Source organism: Acomys minous (genome assembly GCF_964271855.1).
Source record: "Acomys minous genome assembly, chromosome: 19".
In the NCBI taxonomy this organism is placed as follows: Eukaryota; Metazoa; Chordata; class Mammalia; order Rodentia; family Muridae; genus Acomys; species Acomys minous.
Genome location: NC_140499.1, coordinates 34,514,703 through 34,538,304, shown reverse-complemented (window position 1 = coordinate 34,538,304; position 23,602 = coordinate 34,514,703). Strand labels below are relative to the sequence as shown.

General features: G+C 40.7%; 1 protein-coding gene across 3 annotated transcripts in view; it reads left to right on the top strand.

Moving 5' to 3' along the window:
• Positions 1–20,039, top strand: part of LOC311590410 (rho GTPase-activating protein 20-like) — a 54,252-nt gene extending 34,213 nt beyond the window's left edge. For 2 of the 3 annotated variants that reach the window (XM_084769352.1, XM_084769353.1), the window contains 12 exons: positions 126–278; positions 1,955–1,996; positions 2,580–2,661; positions 5,373–5,450; positions 9,389–9,452; positions 12,264–12,446; positions 14,100–14,278; positions 14,772–14,933; positions 17,079–17,188; positions 17,572–17,761; positions 19,010–19,136; positions 19,620–20,039. In XM_084769352.1, coding sequence (XP_084625478.1) covers positions 126–278; positions 1,955–1,996; positions 2,580–2,661; positions 5,373–5,450; positions 9,389–9,452; positions 12,264–12,446; positions 14,100–14,278; positions 14,772–14,933; positions 17,079–17,188; positions 17,572–17,761; positions 19,010–19,136; positions 19,620–19,699 — 1,450 coding nt within the window. In that variant the 3' untranslated portion in view covers positions 19,700–20,039. The remainder of the gene's footprint in view (positions 1–125; positions 279–1,954; positions 1,997–2,579; positions 2,662–5,372; positions 5,451–9,388; positions 9,453–12,263; positions 12,447–14,099; positions 14,279–14,771; positions 14,934–17,078; positions 17,189–17,571; positions 17,762–19,009; positions 19,137–19,619) is intronic. The other variant, XM_084769351.1, reaches the window with a different exon arrangement.
• Positions 20,040–23,602: the final 3,563 nt, after the last annotated feature.

The following is a 23,602-nucleotide window of genomic DNA, read 5'->3' as shown; positions in this document are numbered from 1 at the left end:
GTGCCAGGATCCTAGAGATGGGCGAGTCCTCCTCTGCTCTGAGGCAGGAAGAACTGGCTCTTCCTCCAAGCAAAATCAACTACAATGAAAGGCAAACTAACAGAGATACTTGATTCTGTTTCTAGGCGTAAGAGAAAGTTTAAAATAAAACACTTCATTCCTCTGAGTCGCTTATGTCTGGATGACCACCATGTGGACACAGGTGGACTAGATAAGACCCCTACTAGCAAGTCCATTCACCTGTTCTGGCCCTCAGGAAATTTTGTGGCCAATTTTGGGTAAGACCTACTCCTTGGAACTGTGTTCAAAAAAGGCTGGCTGTGGACACTGGGGGTCAGTTTAATGCTGTCTAACTCACAAGGAAAAGAAATCAGTTAACCGGGATATTTATAAACTCAGCATTTATTTTAGTCTCATTGTCTGCATTCTGCCAACCCAACTGTTTTTCTCCTATGATGGCCAAGATTGTATATATTTTTACCACACACATTTCTACATCTACGTGGTTTCCTTAGACATTGGTCTGTGATGTTCATCAGGACTGCATGAGATTCTTGGGGTAGAAATGAAGTGCATTGTGGTCTATAAAGATCATTGCCTTACCCCACTCTCCACGTTCTTCTCCCCAATATCATCTGTGTCTGAAAGTGCACAGAGTGATCTCTCAGCAATGATGTTGTGCAGTATAATTGACTTTTAAAACTACCTCCTACACTCCAAGTTAATTTCCTAATAAAATAGTGTGTAATTGTATCAACAACAGTTGTTACTCATGAATTGCTCACATTCTTGAAAGTCTGTGCAGCAGAATATCACTGGTGTCTGTAGTCAACAGATGAGGACCAGTGCTTTTAGACCATCAGAGTCATAGTTTCTTTGTGGTGTGAAGGTAAATGTCAAACTCACACTTATCTTTAGAGAGATGATGCTATCATGGTGTTCTAGGAATAATACCTTGAGTACAAAGGTGAGGATCACAGGGACTGTATACCATAGAGCTTCTAGTCTATGCAAGCGTACCCCAAAATCATATTTCTTTTCCACATGAAGAGTCCATCCCATTCAACCCTCCATGTTAGACTTTCTGCATCTTCTATTCGATGTTCTAGCCTCATAACAGAGTTGACTCGACTAACACACGGGCTGGCAAGTTCATTACACATTCTGGGCTCTGTCACTTTGCTCTTTAGCTCGAAAAGCATTTCCATAGGCTTGAGGAAGAAGATCGTCTTTGAGTTCTCTGGGTATTTACTTTTTCTTTGATAATGTCTCTGAAGATTATGTTAATGCCTGTTCTTTCTCCAATGCTGAATATGTGAGAAAGTACTTCAGGATGTATGAAGTGTTTCATGACAACATTTTTTTCTGTGATGTTTGGAAGTCACATTAAGACTAATTCACATTCTATTAAGTATGTGTCAGGCATTTGAACAATGCATATCACCAAGTTCCTTTGATGTTTTCTACTATGTCCCCTTGTAATTTGGTGATATTAGATGTGTTGTCTATGTACATGTGCAGGTTGGAGGCCACAAGCATAATTCCCCCTTCTGATAAAAATGGTTTCAGGCAGAATATAAAGTGGGTGAGCAGTGAGTAGTAGAACAGCAGCTCAATCTTATAGGACACTGTAAACTTTATCCTTAGACACTGGAAACTAAAGCTTGGAGCCATTGTTGGCCCAGCCATGGTCACACAGCTCTCATTACATAGTTGTGGTCAAGGCTTTTATTTCCCAACCAACACCCACACTAAAGCTCACTTTCCATCATATATGATTTCCTGTGAAATAATGGGCCAATCAGCAGCCCAGGAATGTGGAGAATGCCACCTACACTGGCACCCTCATGGACAGCAATTGCCTTATAATATTTGTATGAGGAATCATATTACATATCTTAGTATTTTTCAAGATTCTTACTATTACTTTTTGTTTCAACTTTTTACATTGCAGTTCCACAGAACGGAAAAGTCAGTGGCACTATTGGCTCAAAAGGTATTTTACTTGTGTTCATACTTTAATTCCTTAGTGATGTAACAATGGCATTCTATGCTCTATTTCTTCTATAAAAATGTATTTGATAGTCTGTCTCTATATGCAGTGTTGATTAGAGGTTTCCTGGCCACTGCTTTAAATTCTCCTGTTAATATGCATACTTTGTTTAATTCTGAGGAAGTTCTGCATACTATGCCCTTCAACATCTCTTCTGTATATTGAAGTGAGCAGTCTTCCCCAGACTTATTTTAAATTCCACTCAGTAGAGGTTACTCTACCATGTATGCTCAAGCCATCTGAGGCTTCCTACTTTGAAGGCAAGCAGGTTCCCCCTTCCCCTGCAGACAAAACATTCTGAAGCCTGGTCTATGCTTCCTAGGTCAGTGTGTAATATATTGCCTGGCCATGTCTTTCTTTCTGAAACATTTCTGAATATTCCCTAATCTAATAATGCATTGTGCTGAACTGACAGTCTTGTTGTTAAAGCTAAGATGATTTTGATAAAATGTTAACAATAATTAGCTTGAAACATCCTACTAGCAAATTAATTTTACTGTATTGTGTTTTTATTGCATTTGATCAGATGCATTAAAGACTCCAAGAAGAACAGAAGTGAATCAATTTCCCTGCAGATATTCACCGAAGATGATGCAAGCTGTGACAGCGTATGTGATATTATACAGGAAATGGCATTCCAGGTTCATGACTAGGAGACAGACAGGCAGTTTGTAAAGTAGTGGAACATGGAGCTATAAGAAGAGGGTGGAGAAGAGAGGATGAGAATTTAGGCAGTAGTGTGTGGAAACGATATATGTGTATGCCGTGCACACATATGTCTTTTACATGTGATATGTAGAAAGAAACATGAAACAAGGTTAATACACATTAGCTACAATGCCAAGAAAGAGGAAATATTTTCGTTCAATGACGGAAAGTTGAGGCAGTTTGTGTCAACAACTTAACGTTTTCAATCCAATATTTCTAATAGAATTAAACTGTTTTTCCGCAGTCCCTATTACTTAGAGACTTCTGTGTTGTTTCTAGTGTTGATTATGTTTTAAAATATTTCATGTAATCCTAAGTAATTCTAATCATAGAAGAGTACATAAGCTAATTATAAGCAAAACATTGTCAAGAATTACACTCTCTCTACATATTTAGCTGTCTGGTGTACTTTCCCTATTTAATCTGCCCTCTACTCTTCCTTATTCTCTTCCGTGCACTCTCACACCTTATTGTGAAGCCCAGCTATGTCATCATGGCTCCTTATCCGCATTCTATGTGAATCTCTTAGGCATAAGGATATCTTTCCGTGTAACTTGTGTTTTTAAATCATTGCCTTTATAAACTTAACATGTGTGTGTGTGTATATGCTTGTGTGTGTGCTTGTATGTGTGTTTAGGGAGGGGCATTATCAGTGTGTACAGTGCTTATGATAGAACTCATGACCTCACACATACTGTACAATTTTTCTATCATCAGGTTATACCCATATGTATTAAAAATAGTTGTCTGTCCTTCTAAGCCTTATATTATTATTCACTTCCACCACTAGATTCAGTGAAGATAAGCAATATAACTCTTCTGTAGAATGCAGAGCACTGAAGAACTTTCCTACTCTAAGACAGGAATGTAGCTTTAAAGGTCCCCATGATCCTGACTTTATCAACGCTAATGGGTACAAAACACACTTAGAGTCAGTACTCTCACATGCCCCTGCTGAAATTGCACTAGAGTAACTATAAACATTATGAAGATACTTTAGATCTCCAAAGCAATTTGTTCTTCATACCAGGTCTAGGTTCTACATAACAGTAATTAAAGAGAAAAGTGTGGTATAAAAGTGATTTCTAGCCAGTACCATAAATCATGAGAACACTCTCCCTAACTTTGCTGAACCAGCTCTGTCTGTCTTCAGAGCAGAGAAGAGCAGACAGTCTGCAGGGAAATGCTGTCTGGCCTCTGCTTGCTTGATTTCAGCTGTGCGGAAGGCTCAGTACTGTACGTGAGCAATCTTCCCAATGTCTTGGAACACCATTGTGAGTTAGATTCAATTCCTTGAAAATAAACATTTCTACTGATTTTCACCCACAATTCTATTGGTTTTATATTTTATACTGTAATCATTTTGATATCCTTTTGAGTAGTGCAAACACTTGAAAATAGGTACTTTTTCAGCTTTTCCTCATGTGATACTGTGTTTATTTCCCGTTTGTTCATGAAGAGATATTCTCAGAACGTAGACCATTCTTATAACATCTTAGGACTTAAATATTTTCCATCACATTTATTTCTCCAGTGAGTAGTCAGCAATGATCCTTCATACGTATATTTTCAACTTATTTGATGCCTTTCCATGATTTTTCTGTTTATAGTTCGGCCGTTTGAAGTCTGACAATTCTTTCAGTCACCTGTGCATTTCATTACACTTAAACTAAATCTGTAATTTTTCTCTATAGACAAATTAGGAATTTTTTTTAGCTATTCTTACTTTAGGACTTTTTTCCTCCTATTTTTTCTGTCTTTCTTACCAAATTCTTAGAATTCAACAATGATCCTTCAGATTTTCTATATTTTTAGCAGATGATTTTTGAAATGATCTTTGATGGTTTTATACAAGTATACAAATCCACTGCCAATTCACTTGCCTTACCCCCAAGATGATCCCTGAACCCTAACATGCCTTCATGTCCTCCTTCTGTTTCTCTCTCTTTCTGTCTGTCTCTGTCTTTTTTCCTGTCTCGATTAACTTCAGTCACAAATATATAAAATATTGAAATTTTAAGTTAATGTTGTGTGGGGCTTTATATCTAAAATGTTTATTTTGGATTCCTCAATCTATCACTGCAACCGATTTCAACACATTATATCAATCACTTACAAAGTCCAATATGGAGAAAGTGCTTAATGACATTGGTTTTTACAAATAAGAGAAAGTGCAGCAACTTCTGATTTTCCTAGAACTGTGCTGAATAGAGCTATAAAACAAAGAAAGTACAGTGGGGAGGGGGGAAGCGAAGGGCTCTGGTCTCCTTTTACCACCTCCCGACCCAGCTACCCCCATTGGTACCATAGTGGAAGAAGAACCAGGATGCTGAGTTCCAGCCCCCATGGCCCTCAGTTTCCTTTTATCATACACACAACCTGTTACCTGCGATGTTTGAGTGCCCTTTACCCAAGTACTTAATTTTAAGATAACTATGTTAGACTGGCAGTCTTCCAGTACTGTGTTATATAAAGGGAAGAAATGAAGGTATTCAGTGTCCATTAGAGTTGTCAGTACAGATTGTAGGTTATAAGTAATGATTGGACTATAATTATATAATCATGTGGTTTTAAGTTATTTTGTAACATTCTTTCTCTGTACTTTTTATAGCCATTGGATTTAACAGCAACAAATGGCGACACAGTGAATGATATTATGGAGAAGCTGGTCCCAATGGTAGAAATGCCAGTAAGTCACTTTCAAACTACTGCAAGTTAAAACAGGTTTTTTGAGTTCCTCACATGTGCAGATGTGCATATAACAGTATACAGATGATACTTGATCATGATATGTATAAATCATATTTCAAAGTCTCCTTTTGGAACTGAAGACATCTAAGCTATGATGATAGTCTGTAGAGGGACATGTTTCTTACGTTCTTGTCTAAGATTCATGTGAAATAAAACTCGGAGCCCAATGGCATTGAGCTATACTTTTAGTCTCACCAGACAGAGAACATTTATTGTATTAAATAAATGAGATTATTTGGTCATATTCACAAACGTGGTTTAAATGATGCCAAACTTAGAGAAACACATTTTTTTCTTTCTTAATTATGTTGAACTTCCCATTTACGACCTAATTCCTTCCTTTCCCTCATTCCTTCTTTTTTTCACTTCTCTGTGTGTGTGGGTATAGGTGTGTGTGTTTTGAAATCTTGAATAAATGTGCCTCTTTGTATTTCTCTCTATATTCTGTTTTCTCTCTGCGTACATATCACTGTATATCTGTATTCTTTTTTGAAAACATGTATGAATGTCTGTATAATTATGTCTCTGTCACTGAGTATGTTTCTCTGTGTGTGTATATGTCATTTTCTACCACCTTCTGGAGTGAGCTTGTATCTCTCTCTCTCTCTCTCTCTCTCTCTCTCTCTCTCTCTCTCTCTCTCTCCCTCACTCCCTCCCACCCCTCCTGTCTCTCTTCTGTCAGTGTGTGTGTGTTTCTGTGTTTCTCCCCATGTGTCTTTGTGTTTCCCTGTTTCCCTTTCTCTCACTCTGTGCGTGTGCCTGTGTGTGTGTGTTTCTTTCTCCCTATGTGTCTCTGTCTCTCTCTCACTCTGTATGTGTGTGTGGATGTGGGTGATGGTGTGGGTTTCTGTGTGAGTGTGTATTTCTGTTAGTTTCAATACTTAGGAATTCTATGGGGCACTGTAATGGTTTTCCTCTTTTAAATGTTTATATTTAATTTGTGCATGCTACATTCCCTATGTAGCCCACCCTCCTTCCGTCATACCCTCCCACTCTCTCTCCTAGTCCTCAGAAAGGGGAGCTGTCCTCCCCTAGCATCTGACCCCAGCCTATCTTGTCTCATCTGGACTGCCTGTATTCTCTTCCTCTGGGTCCTGGCAAGGCTGCTTTGGCAGATGAAAGCAATCCACATGAGACGGGCCAGAGTCCATGTGAGAAATGCTCCCTATGCCCCATATTATAAGACCCAAAGGAACCTGTGCTGCCTGTCTACTATATCTGAGCAAAGAGTCTAGGCCCACACTATGCATGGTCTTTGGTTGGTGTATCTGTCTCTGCAGCACCCCTCTCCTTTGCCCAGATCTGTTGGCTCTTCTGATCTCCTGACGACCTCCAGGTGCCTCTATTCCTCAACATCCCGTGCTCAACCCCACAGTTTGGTTGTGTGTTTGAGCTTCTACTTGGATCTCCTGCTGGGTGCAGTCTTTCAGAAGACCTCTCTGGTAGGCTCCCTTCCTGTTCCTTCTCTTCAACTGCTCCAGGGTCTATTCTGTTTGCCTTTTGAATGAGAATTAAGCGTCCTCCCCAGCATCCTTCTTCTTATTTAGTTTCTTGGGTCTGTGCCGGGGCCTGCAGGGTCTTCAATGGGTACCTGTGGAGGGGGCGGTTGAGTGGGGCGCGGGGGAGACAGGAGACAAGAAGACGGAGACCATGTCTGGGTTCTAATCAAGCTCTCAAACTTTATTTTTCACATGATAGTTTATAAAGGGTATGCAATGAGGAAATGAGGTCTACGTGAGCGGGTTGTCATGGCAGTTTAACTGCAGGCTGTCCCAAGGCACCAGGTGTCCCAAATAATTTCCTGTAACCCATCTGGTGGTCTTATCTCAACATCCTGTTTCTCAAGGTAGCAGGCCAAGAGCTGGGCTATGGCAATTAGGCACAGACCTTTGGCCCCTTGCAGGTCTGTGTATTGTCCTGTGATTCTCCTGTATTATTTGGCTAGTATCCGCTTATAAGTAAGAGTATACACCATGCCTGTCTTTCTGGGTCTGGGTTAACTCACTCAGTAGGATCCTTTCTAGTTCCATCTATTCCTGTTATTCTTACCTTTGGTCTTTTTACAATGTTCCAGATATCTTAGGAGTTTTGTGTCAGAAACTTTTTAGTGTTAATGTTTCTTTGTCTGATGTATTGATGATGTCCACTGTATCTTCTCCCCTTGAGAGTCTCTCTTCTGTCTCTTGTATTCTGTTGCCGTGACCTGTGTCTGCGCTTCCTGTTCTCTTGTCTAGGTTTTCCAGTGCTGAGATGGCCTCAACTGTGTTCTCTTTGTTGCTTCTAGCTCCCTCTTTAGGTCTGGAATGGTTTTATTCATTTCATTTCTTTCACCCATTTGATTGAATTTTCCTGTAATTCTTTATAGGATGAATTCAATTTCTTCATCTGTTTGAAGATATTTTCCTGTAATTCATTAAGTAATTTTATTTTCCTCTTTTGAGGCTTCTATCATTTTTACCACCTCAGGTTTAAAATCTCTTTGTGTTTCCTGGGTGCTCCTATCTCCAGGCCTTGCTGTGGCAGCATCCCTGGCCTCCAGCCCTCTGGTCATCTCTGATGTTAGCAGGCCTGGTGCTTGTTCCTATGCCTCGCTGGCTGTGTGTGTCCCAGGCGGGCGAGGCAGGGCCAGGAGCTGGCAGAGAGAGCTCCATGCTGAAGCTCTTTAATAGAGCTCCCTCGAGCCTTCTTCATGATGATGGACATAGGGTGCTGGATCCTGCACCCAGCTCAGCTCTACTGAGTTCCCTGTCTGTGCCCCTGTTGGGTCAGTCAGTAGCAGAGTAGGCTGAGAGAGCATCAAGCCAAAAGCTGCTTGGGTGCCCTCAGGACTCCTTGATACCAAGTTGGATAATGTGTGTTGTGGCTGAAGCCCAACTCACCTCTGTTGGTTTATTTTATGTGACCCAGATGGGTCAGGCCAGGGAGCAGCAGGCAGAGAGAGATCCAATCCCCAATCTGTTCAGGTGACCCACAGGCCCTCTTAAGCTGGATGCTAAAGTGGGTTGTGGTCCGGGCCTGATTCACCTTTGCTTGTTAGATTTCTGTGTCCCAGATTGGACAGGCTGGTAAGCAGAGGGCGGGCAGAGAAAGATGCAAGCCCAGAGCTGCTCAGATTTCCCATTGGCCTTATCCAGGTAGCAGCTAATGCCCTCTGTCATGATTTCTAATCAGTAATCAATAATGCAGTATAATTAGTGATAACTCAAATTAGAGAATATTTTCTCTCTATCCACTGCTTTATGGTGATAAATATGTCAACAGAATATTCTACTTAGATGATTATCTCAAGTGGATTCATACCGCTCTGTGCAATAATTACATTGTGGAACTTGTTTCCAGCATCTCGACTATTTTCCAGGTTAGACATATGTCCCTCCTCTCCACAAACTGAGCATCTCTGAATGAAAGCCAGTGGTTTTTACTGCGAGGCACTCCCATATCATCTCTGAGTTTTGTGTCTTTTCCTACACTTTGCTGAAGCTGCCATATCTTTCAAATGTCATTTTGCCAAAGGCATCATAGTAACAATGGGTGTATGACTGGGTACTAGGTTGTGTGCTGATGTCAAGTTGAAGCTCAATATTCCACACACAGTCTGGAGAGACAGACGTAAGAGATCTTCTAGTAACAATTTTCTTGTTTAGTGATGATGAGTGAATGCAAATTCTTAGCCTACAGCCATTCAGATCCAACTATGGATCAGTATATCTAGGCTCCATCAGAGATGAGAGGCAAGCACCCAAGGGTTTTCTCCTGAAATCAGCCCTGAAGACTCAAACCTGTGGTGAGAGCAGAAGGTAAGGAAAGGTAATGAGAAGACACTTCAAAAACGCACTGCTGGATTATCTGTGATGGTTGGTTATTTTTACCTCCCAGAGTATTCAAGATTACCAGCTGTGGTTCTGTCCTGGCCATGGAGAAGCCCCCCGACCACTCCAAGGTAAGTAAGAGGAAAGTCTAAAGATGGGCTGATTCCTGTGTTGTATAAATGTTTTCATTACTTAGGCCTAAACTTAAACACATTAAAAACAAAGTAACTTAAACATTATTTCACTCATTTAATTCATAATTAACAACAATTTAACAGGACTTTCAGACACATGATAAGATCTCTTTTTGCAACAGTCGGAGGTCTGTTGAAATATTAACTGGTATTTTCCTGTGCTTTTCCATTTGAAAATAGAATTTTTCTAAAAAGACAAGCAGAACAATACCCTGTGTATATTGTTTCTGTAGAATATTTTTGAAAATATTCATTTGTTGAACATTAAAGAAAATCCTATTAGGTAGAAAGGTGTCTCAGTGGTTCCCATAACCTTCATGGTAGCTCACAGGCATCTATCACTTCACAGGGGATTTGATTCTATATTCTGACCCTGTTTGGCACTAGCAGCAACACAGTATAGACATGCATATGAGAAAAACCCTTACACACATAAATACATCTAAAATTTAAATGTAACAATTCTAAAAATATTCCAATGCTCCTACTCTGTAGTGAAAATCAGAAATCCATATAAAAATACTCAGTTCACATCTCCCTATTACCAGTATTGTCTCCCATTGAATGAGAGATCTTCCTCAGATTTCTGGAGACTTCCTGACTCAACCAGCTCCTGTTCCTTTAGCTGCAGTTTCCTGAAAAATTTCACCAGATTATTGACAAATAGGCAATAGTCATAGAAATATTATAAGCCTTTGGCTAAGAAATGTGAGACCACAAAGTGTGCTTGCGAGGATGACTTTTTAAAGGTAGTGAAATGTGAAATTCTAAGACATATAGTGACCCTCAGACAAGGGACAGTGACTATGTCTGTTGGAGATGAGAGATCACATTCTTGTTGTTCAAGCCTTTCTCGTGTTTCCTAAAGACAATGTGCAGGGCACTCCTGATTGTTCACAGTAGACTGACGCTAGGCTACTATAATTTTCTATAATATTTATTTTCAGGATTTTAGTATCTTAGGTAATACCCAGGGCATCATCTGCCCAACATTTGGTCATTGGCTGCTGTTGTTCTGTTTTAGATGGCAGAGAGTATTGAGCCCAGGTAGGGGAGGCACTCTCACTCCTCACTGTGATGATCAAACGCTGACAACACAGGCATGAGCCAACCCCACCTGGTAGTTTCACTTTGTATAAGATGGACACAATTGCAATTCTAAGTCAGTGAAAAGGCAAATGAGGGAGATCGTTCAAAAATCGATTTAGTGAAATATGTCATATTTTAATCCTAAAGTTTGGAAGAGCTCCGTACATCATGGATGCTTCAGAAATCCGAAGAGCTCAATATGGTTGCTAATTTCTCGGCATTCCTTTTGAATGTGTATTTCAAGCCATAGGATATACTTAAATATGGATCTTCATGTCTAGATTTTTCCATATTGATCCCTTGGATGCTTCGGGAGTCCTTTGATTTAGATGTTTCTGAAACTCTTGTTCCTGTAACTCAGATAGACATTCTATCTGGATTAAAGGAAAGGCAAAGCAAGAGTTCATTCACATTGCACATTAATCAGATTTGGATAAAGGCAAGGTTCCCTACATCCAGGACACTATTGCCACACCACAGCACGTACTCTGTAGTGTTTCTCTAGAGGAGAAATAGCTTCAAACATGGGAGAGAAAATCAAACATCTGGACACTAATTCCAACGTTTTCCCTTGTAGTTCTAGCCCACAGTCACTGCTTGTCAGAACACAGCCCAAGGTTGGGGTAGTGGGAATGGACTTCTGAATGCTTTTGAGAAAACTACAAGAAAACAAGACAAAAGTCTTGTGACCTCAGTTTCCTCAAAAAACACTGAATTGTTCTTTGGATGCCTTGTAGTGCCCCTCACAGGTGCAGCAAGTAAGACTGAGTTTTCTTCAACTGCTGTTACTGATATGCCTCTATAGAAAACCATGTTGTGCCACACGCAGCTTCTCCTTGAGATCCTGTGCTTTACTCAGATGGACTCTTGACCCCTCAGAGATACACTGTCTGATTCTCTGAACGAAGTTGCCCATCACATACCAATTTCATCTGCCTCATTCTCAGGCCTCACTGTGCCAGGATCATTCCCCAAACTAGAGTGTTAAGCAACTGCTGTGTGTCCAAGAGGCTTAATGTGTGCCGTGCACCACACAGCATCAACCTGACCATTGTCAGGAAGAACAGCCATGGGAGGAAGGAGAAGCCATTCCACTTCACTGCTCCTGAGAACCCTGTCCTCTCCTGTGATTGCAAATGGAATGTTTATAAATGTGGCTGTCATCATGAGGGAGAGAATAGTGTATAGAGCAGTGCTGGACATGGTTGATAGGCTTAAAGAGTGTGAGAGCCACCAACCATAGAAACGTCTATATATGTATATATATATATATATATTGGCCTGGAGAATATTTAAATGAATTAATGTATAAAAATCTTGTTTGTATCAAGGATAAAAATGGCAGGCCTTAGAACTGTGAGAGGAGTACAGCAAAAGCACCCCCTACACACACACACACACAGTGCACTGAGGGGCCTATGTTCTACAGAAAAATAGGACAAGTTGAAAAGTTTCTTCTCAACATTTATGAGTTCTCAGTTACACATGCTCATCTTAGCAGGGCAGCGCAGGAGAGCCCTGATGCTCTAGGGTGTGCAGGCTACTGGCCCAGAAGCACAGGGAGAAATAAAATAGGGCAGTGCAGGTGAATCACACTGGCAGGTTTGCTCACACTTGTTACCATGAATTTCAATTCCTATTCACACTCTCTTCTCACAGGACATGATATTCCATATGATATTGTTGTGAGAAACATTGGAAATAACTTCACTAGACGGGAATCAGGAAACTTGACTGATTTTCCAACCCTGCTTGGGCTGCATGGGAGACATCGCAGCTCAAATGACCAGGAGCGATTCATCCTAAAGCCCAGAGACTCTGCAGGACGCCATCAGCAGAGCAGTAAGTCCCTGACCTTCCCTCAAGTGCCTGTCTCAGTTCCTGCTTCTATTCTGCATAACATACCTATGCATAGTGTGTTGTCTTACTTGGAGAAAGGGTGCTGTAGAAAACAAAAACAAAACAATATGGCGCAGGCAAGGCTTAAGAGAGCTCAGTTTGTGTGTAGGGAGAATGTTTCATTCTTTCAGGCAGAAAGTCACCCTCAGCTGGAATGCCAAGTCACTGTGTACACATACTTGCGTGTGCACACATTTTTGTCCCATTAGAACGTGATTTCTAAGACCTGCATCCTCCTATGTTCCCCATTCCATGATTTCATGATCACAACAGAAAATGAACTGCACTTAGACAAACATGTAATGACAGCTACACAGAGAAAGTTATACGTATGGAATTAAAGTTGGTCGGTTCTGGGCTTGATGGGTTCCTAGTCCAGTCTCTAATCTCATTTCAGCTAACAAAAGAAGCATATTCATGTGTGTCTTTTAGACCCGAATCGCATTAGAAATGAAGCTAATTAGAAATGGAACTAATATTCATGTTTTGCGACCTTTGAATTAATGTACATATTTTTTCAAATTATACTATACTTTCATTCTCTTCTCCTTTATTCTTCTTTCTCTAAAAATACCCATATATCTGCCTTGATTCCTTTTAATTTCTTGTTTTTTTAAAGTGACATATATACATGTATAAACACACAAGTGTACCGATTCATACATCCTTATTCAGTCTGTATAATATTACTAGTGTTTTCAGGCCGGATTATTTTGTATTAGACAGCCAACCAGTATGTTCTACACTGAGAAAGTCGATTTTATATTTTGTTATAGGATGCTGTAGTTTACTTTTAATGCATTTGTTGTAAGTGACTTATTTAATATTTTAATTTGGTCTTATGTTCTAAAAGCAGTCTTAGAAGAGCAAAGGAAAATTTGATCTCATCTCTAAGCTAAAAGGATCCTCTGAAGTTCATAACAAGGAATAACGACTCAAGTATAAACTAGATATAATAAACAATAATGCAACTAGGTATCTTTCATCTTCCTCGTGGGATACATGGGACATATAGTTCCAAATGATAATAGTGCATGGAGGGTCATTTCATATGCACTATGGGAGCCAGGGTTCAGAGTCTGACCGACAAAAGTAGTCATGAGCACTTTCTCATGAAGGACACAGGCTCATGAGGAAGGAAATTAGACTCAGCAAGACAACTAAGAATAGGAAGAGATATACTGTGACATTTGAGCACAATGGAAAACCGCTTAATGTGAATACCTGTGAGGGTGGCTTTGACACAGGATGTGACCCCTGAGGCAGCTGACTGTATTTATAACTCAGGAAGTTTATTCAGCTGGGTGTCAACGACCTCATGATGCAGTGTGGTGGTTAGCCAGCATCGTCTTCTGAGAATTCCATTTAGACAAAACTCAGATCATGTCTCTAAGATTAGTGACAGGGTGGAGTATAGAGAAGAATGTCCACACACTACAGAATGATGAACCGATTTTAGAATGTGGGGAAATATATTACAAATGATTCCCTCTTTGTACGTGTCCATTACAACAGGCGTATTATGCAATTGGAATTCTGTTAAGAAAAAAAATATGTGTTACACTACTCCATGTAATAATCTCTTCTGCACTTTAGATGTGGAAGAAAAAACAGCTAAGAAAAGATGTCATTTCATAACTTCGTTGTTCCACAAGGAGTCTGTGCCCCACAAGGATGAAGTGTGCACAGCCCTGCCAGTTGCTAAGACAAAGAATCTCTTTGCCAGAGATCTCACTGATGTTTGTGAGGATGGCAATCTGCCCCCAGTAATTATGGTAGGTCTCACCTGGTTCTTCTCTCGCTGTCCTAGGTTCAAAATCTGCAGCTTAAATACCCCCTTCAATTTTGTCACCAAGTGGAGAAACAATTGTGCATCAAATCATTGGCTTAAGAGGAGGAAGGCAAGAGAGGGCTACTCACCAAGAGAGGGCTACTCACTAGGAGCAGGCTACTTACCAAGAGAGGGCTACTCACCAAGAGCAGGCTACTCACCAAGAGAGGGCTACTCACCAAGAGAGGGCTACTCACCAGAAGCCAGGAACTGAGAACAGGTTAATCACTTTACTAGAGTGAAAACTCTGATAAAATGAACAGTTGCCTGAGGTTTCAGGGCCAACTTTAGGCTGGTGCGAGCACAAGAAAAGATGGAGGCAAAGCCCGTTCAGTGCGCTCTTCATCCTGCCCTGCACCATTGGTCTGGCTCTCAAGAAGCAAACAGTGCTCTGTGCTGTAGATGGGGTGACGAGGACTTCCCTTTCTTCCTCTCAGGACATGCTCTACATCCTGAGAGAGAAGGGGCCAAATACTGAGGGCATTTTTACAACATCATCTACCATGGCATCAGTACAAATCCTAAAGGAAAAACTGGAGCGTGGAGAAGACGTAAAGTTAAACTGTGAAGACATTCATGTGACAGCATCGGTCCTAAAGGTAGGGAGAGTCCTTGCGCCGTCACACTCAGGATTGCTCTGAATCTGTGAGTAGTTTCCATTCCCTTGAATGCCAGGAGATACAGATGATAGACATCAGGTCAGCTAAAGGGCTCCTCTGATGTTTTCAACATAAGGAATGAGACTCAAGCATAAAAAACAGTAAGGTAACTATGTCTCATCCTCCTGAGGGGATGCATGAGGACACAAGAGACATAAATCATTTCAAATTAATAATAATGTGTGGCGGGTAATTTCTTATTTGCATGTGAGTGTCATCGGGTCTACATGCCTCGTCATGTGCATTTTGCTACCACTGTTCTTCATTCTTACTCTCTAGTCTGTTTCTGAGAGGCAAGTGTTTCCTTCACATATATCATTGCTACACATCCCAATGAAATATCATTCTCCCTCCCTCCCTCTCTCTCTCTCTCTCTCTCTCTCTCTCTCTCTCTCTCTCTCTCTCACACACACACACACACACACATACACACACACACACAACATTGAAATCCAGATGCAGGTGCTCATGACTGTGACTTTGAAGCACCTAGGTATTCTTAATCACTGAGACATCCCGTCCACTCCATAAAGTGATTTTTTTTATCTTATTATTAAGATCAAATTTCTATTAGAGCAGTTCACTTCTTCCTTTTCCTTGCTTTAAGGTTGTTTTCCTTCAATCTCCCACTTCTCAAGTGAATGGCCCATTTTCTTTCATTATTATTATTATTATTATTATTATTATTATTATTATTATTATTATTATTATTATAATTATTATATGGATACATATAAATCCTGATGAGTCCACTTATGGTTAGTAGTATATATACTAATTCTGAGCTAACCACTTGGTATTACATTAACAATTGGGAATTTATTTCTGGGAAAGACTTAATTTTATCATTTTCATTAATATTTATGTGTACGGACACCTTTGTGTAGAAGTTTGGCTTCATGACATTTCCTCATTCCAAGTTAGTGTTACTAATTTGGGTGATGATTTTGGTCAGGTATTGCTTAAGCAACCATACTGTTGAAACCTCATGAGTGAAGCCTTCCCATCATGTCTAGGAGACCCATTCTCAAGCCAGATTTCCTGATCTTCTGCTCTAAAATCTTTCTGACTTTTAACTAATGTTTCCTGAGCCCAACATTCAAGAGTTACCATGTATATGTATCCACTGGGCCTAGGAACCACAGGGACTTTTGTCCCCTGTGCTTTAAACAGCTGTGGTTTTCTGTAATAGTTTCCATCCATTGCAAAGAGAATCTTCTTTGATGGGTGGATAACAGCTACATTGTCTGCATTAGCTTAAATATTTAGAAGCGAATTGGGACCTCTATGCTCACCTTTGGATCAAAGTGTCACATATCCAGCTTTCTGATATGTAGTTTACAGTCACTATACAAAGACACACATTCCATTTCCTCCATCACTGGCAGGATGTCACTAGAACCATTTTCTCTCAAAGAATACACACAAGAGAGTAAGTCTAGGCTCACTCAGCCTTTACTTATGAGCACATGGGTCCATGCAGTTAGATCACTTGATTCAGAACCATTAATGATAGAAGTAAAAATCCTTGACCTGTAGAAATTACCATAATGTGTATGTTTGGGCCATTTAAAAATAGGACTTGGGGCCTGGAGAGATAGCTCAGTTGTTAAGAGCACGGTCTGCTCTTCCAGAGGTCATGAGTTCAATTCCCAACAATCACATGGTGGCTCACAACCATCTGTAATGTGATCTGATGTCCTCCTCTGGCCTGCAGATGTACATACAGGCAGAGCACTGTAAACATAATAATAAATAAATATATCTTTAAAAAATAAAAATAAGAATCGAATTTGAACTGAGCTATTATCTCTTGTGCTCTAGTTGGCTCAGCTGGCCAATAGAGGCCCTGTGAGCCAAGAGATTTGTCTACAATCCCGGCTCTACTGAAAACTTGCTCTTCAGTTTCTCTTTTTGATGGACGAACTTAATGGGCCTACATGTCAGTCACAGTTCTAGCTAGGAGAGAGGGTGGGACACAGGAGGAAGTCTCAGAGTAAACTGAATTTTATACTGTAATGTAGTTTGAATAATTTCTGTGATTTTTTACTTTTCTACAAAATATTTACTTTCTATGTTTATTAGGAGTTTCTACAAAACATAAGAGGTAGCTTGTTGTCATGCAAATTATACGAGGAATGGATTGATGCCATTGGGAAAGGCAATGAAGAGGAGAAGTTGATGGCTGTGCAGAGGTAATGCCTACTAGCTGACTGAACAACATAAAAAGTAGGCATAATATTTGCTTAGACACATTAGATTGCATGCCACACAGTTATGTACTAACAATATTGACTGAGAACAAGAGATTTCACTGGCTCACATACATGGAAGACATTTCACAAGGAGAAGATGACGTGGGGAGTCACAGTGGCCCATGCTTACAATCTCAGCATTTATATACCAAATAAATTTGTCTCTTTTTTCTAACTTTGGGGAAATTGTTCAAGGGCATTCCTACTCTCATTTTACTCTCAGAAAACAACGAATGAGATACAATTCCTCTGTCCTCCTTCTTTATTTTTACAAATTACTGAGTAAAACTTAATGTTTTCATATTATTTGTCTCTGTCTTCAGACTTATAGAGAAACTGCCGCAAGTGAATGCCATTTTCCTGAAACAGCTTTTCAGAATGTTATACAAAATTGAGAGAAATTCAGAACAAAACCACATGACTGCTGATAATTTAGCTGTTTGCTTAGCACCAAGTTTACTATGGATGCCAAGTTCCTCCAACTCGGGATTAGGAAAGGATATGACCAAGAAGGTAATGAGACTTTTATGTCTAGGGGAAACAAGTTTTACAAGAAGAAAGAACACATGTTTTCCTGGGAGTCTGTTCTGGTTTTTGATAGAAGTCACCCCTACACTGTGTTTTTCTGGAGGAGAAGAATCCTTGGTGCGTGTTAAGTAGGTAGAACTTCAGTGGGTGCTGAGCTCAGTCCTCTGGCCATTGTGATGTGGAGTAGTCTATCATTAAGCTAACCAATGAGAGCAAATGTTGTGAAAGGATGAGAAAAGATGGCTGCTGGGTTCAGCTATCAAGACTCAATGCTGATGTCATCACTGAGGAATGTGTGAACTTCTACTTCTTTCTAAGGTGGTTTCCCCACTTAAGCCAAGGCAATACGGATTGCTTTGAACAGACATAGTTGTTAGGAGGCCTGGTTAGTGTGATTAAATACATCCTCGGCCCCTTGTTGCTAATGAGAATTCTTTCATATACTTTTCTATGGTAGGCACCTTTCAAATATCATCATAGAACTTCAAAATTTACAGAGAAAAGAGATCAAATGGTTCTTCTGACTCTCAGTACTTGGTTTTCTGATGTGTTATTTATTTAACGAATTGTTCTTGAACCTGTAATGAGAACACTGTAAGAAAGCCTACCTCAGAAAATCTTGTTCTTTGATTGTGTAGAATGAAAGAACGGGAGAAAAAAGTAGGATTCCAAAGAACCTGCCATTACAGACCCACAATTATCCAGTTCCCTCCGAGGAAGCCTTACTTCAAATACCTCCCAATAGAATGAACCTGAGCATCAGGCTGATCACGCTGCATCTGCAGTGAGAATGAGAGACCCATGAATGCCACTGCTCAGTTGGCTTTGTCCATCACCTCCTTTTAGTATAAAATGGGAACTTTCAATAGGATGAGGCCACATTCAGAGGTGCCCAGGTTCCCTCTTGGGTGGGACTTTCTGTAAGCATCCTTAGAAACATGCTCATCCATTTGGGTGACAAATGGAACTAAAGTTACTCACGTTGACAGTCTATACTAGCACACACAATGGGAAGCTGGAAACCATCCTCTTATATAAGATTGCCCTGTGATGATCACATTTTAACATCTGATCTCAAAATCAACTTTTACATTTCTAACAGAAAAATTCCCCTCTATCATCTAACAGCTGACTTAGAATTTTACACTAGGATGCAAGACTCATATATCAAATGTGATGTACAGCCATGCAGAATAACAGAGTTCCCCCCCCCTCTTTTTTTTTTTGCCACAGGTATCATTGGTAAAATTTTTAGTGGAAAACACTCCAAGAATATTTGGTGAAGAAAAAACTATGGTTTTCTATGAAACCTCATTCGCTGGCCCTTCTAAAAAGTTCAATTCTTTGCCTATTCATGACGGTATGGTAGTGATGTTCTATTATCACAGCTTAAACGTTAGAATCCTTTGATGTTGAAACTATCGCTGATAACAAAGAGCTTTGGGGAGTGTAATCACTCCATTGTGAATGGAGACTTCACTGTGCTGTAGGTGTTCTCCTACTGTTAGAAAACACCTCTAAATTTTCATTGCCCCCTCCCAGTGGTCCAGAGTTTATGTAAGAAGTAAACCCCAGGACTGGGATTAATTAAATAATTAAGGATATATGGAGAAATGTCAGGTACCTTGATATTCTGACTCCTGTATTTTTATAATACTATATATAAGAATGTCAACTCTTTTTTACAACTCAGGGTTTCTCTGTGTAGGAGCCCTGGCTGTCCTGAAAAAACACTGTGTAGAGTTGAGGGAAAACTCTGAAAAACTAATTCTATGGGAATTGAGGTGAACCTATCATCTGAGAATGTTTGTAACAAGATGGTATTTTATGTTTTATTTGGCAGTGAACAACACAACACCATTGTTATCACGTATGTTTCAAGAATATGTTCTACGTAATGGCCTGATGGAAGAGGAGGACTGAGGCCGCTTGTCCCAGAGCCAAGCTGTCTTCCTACCCTTCATAGTCTTAGTAACTGATAATTGAATACCCAGAATTCCATTTGCCTGCATCCTTCCCTTCCTTCATCTTAGCATATTCCTTATGTTTTTGTGTATTACTTTATTATTTACAAATATTTTCACTCATTTATCCTATGTTGTTATTAAACATTTTGTTGTTCAATAATATGATTGCTTAGGCTTGAATGTGTCTTGTTGGTGATTCTCCGTAGTCTTTGGAAAATGCCCTTAGGCAGTCTTCTCTAAGTTTCTCAGGGACCTGCATTCATGTGGCAGATCAAGAGAATGCCTTTATTAATCTGTTCTTCTGATTACACATCAGAATGGCATATTAAGTTCTGCTTAACAAATGAAAGCTGGTGATTTATCTTTCCAAATTCCTCCAGATTCTATCCACAAAACAGTACAGTGGCAAAGAATCACTAAAGTATACCATAAAATCACTGCTGGACATTACTGCAACACATTTTTTAAAAGTTTTATTTTTCTATTGATGGGAAAAGGTATCTAGAATATTATTCCCGTGACCCTACCCAGGCTATATAAAAGGCCAAATGCTCTTCAGGGCCTCCCCCTCTCACCTCTCTTCCACCCTTTCCCTCTCCTCCTCTCTCTTCCTCTGTCTCTCTGTCTCAGTCTCTCTCTCTGGGGTCCCCCTCCCCCTTTCCTTCTCTCCCCATGCTCATATAATAACCATCATATAATCTATTGCCTGGTATCTTATTGGATCACAAAGCTGGTGGCCCAGTACAGGAAAGTAATCTCGCAGGATCTTTCTCCACCGTCTCACAACAGATCTGCTCTCCTTAAATTCTATGATCAACCCATGCTGCTTGCCAGCCACTAGGATCTCCTGCCACATGCAACAAGCCTGTCTAAGAACTTGTCGCCGGCCTGCGAGAAAGCCCTGGCATCAGATCATGTTCTCTGCTAAGGATTCTTTTCAGCTCCCAGAAATCAGCTCTCAGGTCAAATGGAATCCAGATAAGTACTGTCAATCAACAGCCTCAATTTCTCCCTTATCCCCTTTAGACAAATAACTACAGGCAACTAAGGATGGCTCAGAGAACTATTAGCTTCTTTAAGCTATGGACAGCTTCCTGGCTCCTCCCATGGTTTGCTCAGCCTGCTTTCTTCTAGAACCCAGGTTCACCAGCTGAGGGATTGCACCATCAACAATGGGCTGGGCCCTCCCCCTCCCCCATCAATCACTATTCAAGAAAATGCCCTATTGGCATGACCTGAGCCTGATCTTATGGAGTCACTTCCTTAAGGCTCCCTCCTCTCCCATGACTCTTGCTTATTCCAGGTTGACATAAAACTAGCCAGCACAGCAAATCTCTGACTTTTTTCACTTCTGAAATCCGGGTTGGCAAGTGCAGATTTTTTAGGGATTTAGTAAATTGGCCCCAGTCTTCATTGATCTACTGTGGCTCACCTTGGTTTGGGGTAACTGTAGGGCATCAAGGTTACCTGGTATGTACATAAATAACATCCTTGGTTATGTTCACCTACTCACCTAGGGTTGGTCATATCTGTGTATTTCTCCACTGCAGTTCATTGGTTGCCCTTTTTGTTCACCGGTGTCGCTATGAGTCACTCCATCCAGCCCACCTTCAAGGACCAGAGTAACACAGTCACCCCACGAGGAAGAATAGAGAGCAGACAGGACTAGGCATTCCTGTGTCAGGGTGGAGGGATAAACCTACATATATGAACTGGAATTCTTCTGTCAGGGAATTTAGTATGTTTTTAAACATCAAATAATGGAAGTAAAGTTGATGGAATTGAGGTCTCTTCCTTCTATTTTCTTATATTTTTCTTATATTTTTGTAATAATGAGAAATGTAACCTCTAAATCTGCAAGAATAGAGCAAGTAAGACCTGGTGTTCAAGCTCATTCCAGCAACACTGATCAGAGAGGCTCCTGGAAGTGCCAAACTGTACCCATGAGGCACCAGCAGGTGTCGCTGTTGAGAAGTAGAGATTGCCTCTCTTTACCTTTGAATCCTGATGAGTGGAATGTTCCTTATCCATTTTCTTCTCCTTCCAGGAATGGTTTCTTTTATAAGTAAATAAGCTGGGCGTGGTCACACATACCTTTAGCGCCAGCACTGGTGAGGTAGAGGCAGGCTGAGCACTCTGAGTTCGAGGCCAGCCTGATCTACAAAGCTACTCCAGGACAGGCAAGGCTAAAACAGAGAAACCCTGACTTGGAAAACCAAAAAAGAAGAAGGAGGAGGAGGCAGAGAAGGAGGAGAAGGAGAAGAAGAAGGGAAAGAAGAAGAAGAAGAAGAAGAAGAAGAAGAAGAAGAAGAAGAAGAAGAAAGAAAGAAGAAAAAAGAAAGAAGAAAGAAGAAAAAAGAAGGAGAAGGAGAAAGAAAGAAAAAATAGCATTCAGTTTCTCAAACCTGATCAACAAGAAATGGGTGTGTGGGTTTCTGTACCAATTTCAAAGTTAGTATTGTTTTAGCGGCTTCCACCTATTTACATTCAGATCTGTCTCTAATCTTGAAATAGCAGAGGCAGACAATATAATGGTACGTGCATAAAATATATTTGAGACTGAAATTACAAAATATAGTGTGAAGCTTCACAGCTTCTGTCCTGAATGGCTTCTCTAACTACACAGAAGGTCGCTGAGTCATGGTCCTGGATCTGATTACTGTCAGTGTGTGAGCTCTGTCAGTTTTTGAATAATAAAACCTAAAATTAAAACAAAGATTTGAAGAACATTGGCATTTTTGCAGACTACTTTGTATCTGACCCAGTAATCATTTTCAAGAAAAGTTATTATAATTAATAAAAATAGGTGAGAGGTATTATGTTTGTGACCTCAGGCCATTTCCTAAGGATTGTGGGGTCATATGAGTGGGCTTTTCCCTTCCTAGGTCACTTCAGTGACCACCTGGTCCTCACATTACAGAGGTGATTCTTTTTTTTTTTTTTTTTTATTAATTTATTCTTGTTACATCTCAATGGTTATCCCTTCCCTTGTATCCTCCCGTTCTTCCCTCCCTCCCATTTTCCCCTTATTCCCCTCCCCTATGACTGTTCCTGAGGGGGATTACCTCCCCCTGTATATGTTCATAGGGTATCAAGTCTCTTCTTGGTAACCTGCTGTCCTTCCTCTGAGTGCCATCAGGTCTCCCCCTCCAGGGGACATGGTCAAAGGTGAGGCACCAGAGTATGTGAGAAAGTCATATCCCACTCTCCACTCTACTGTGGAGAGTGTTCCGTCCATTGGCTAGATCTGGGTAGGGGTTTAAGGTTTACCGCCTGTATTGTCCTTGGCTGGTGCCTTAGTTTGAGCGGGACCCCTATGCCCAAATCTGCCTATCATAATGTTCTACTTGTAGGCTTCTAGGACCCTCTGGGTCCTTCTACTTTGCCTTTCTCCCATGATTCTCTCATCTAGAATCCCACTAGAATGTCCTCTCCACAGAGGTGATTCTTTAGGTGGCTGCTGAACTGGGTTGACAAACTGAATTCAGAGATAGTGTGGGGGAAAGAAAATCCACAGTAGAGAACAGCCTTCTGAAGCCTTCACGCTCAGATTTCATGAGCTCATGGCAAACATGCGTCCCTAACTTCCCAGGCGTCCTTGGACTTCTGACTACACTGTCCACCTGTCTTCGCTTCCTTTGGGCTGGGGTGACAGGTATGCTCCATTAGGCCTGCTCTGCGTGGTTCTGGGAATGAAATCCGGGACTCTCTGTGAACTCTATGGATGGAGCTCCCTCCCCCAGCTGACTGTGTCTCTCTTAAACCATGGCAGGCCAGTGAGATGCCTCAGCCTGGAGAAGCACTTGTTTCCAATCTCACTGCCTAAGTGTGGTTCCCCAGGACGCAGAGGATGGATGGA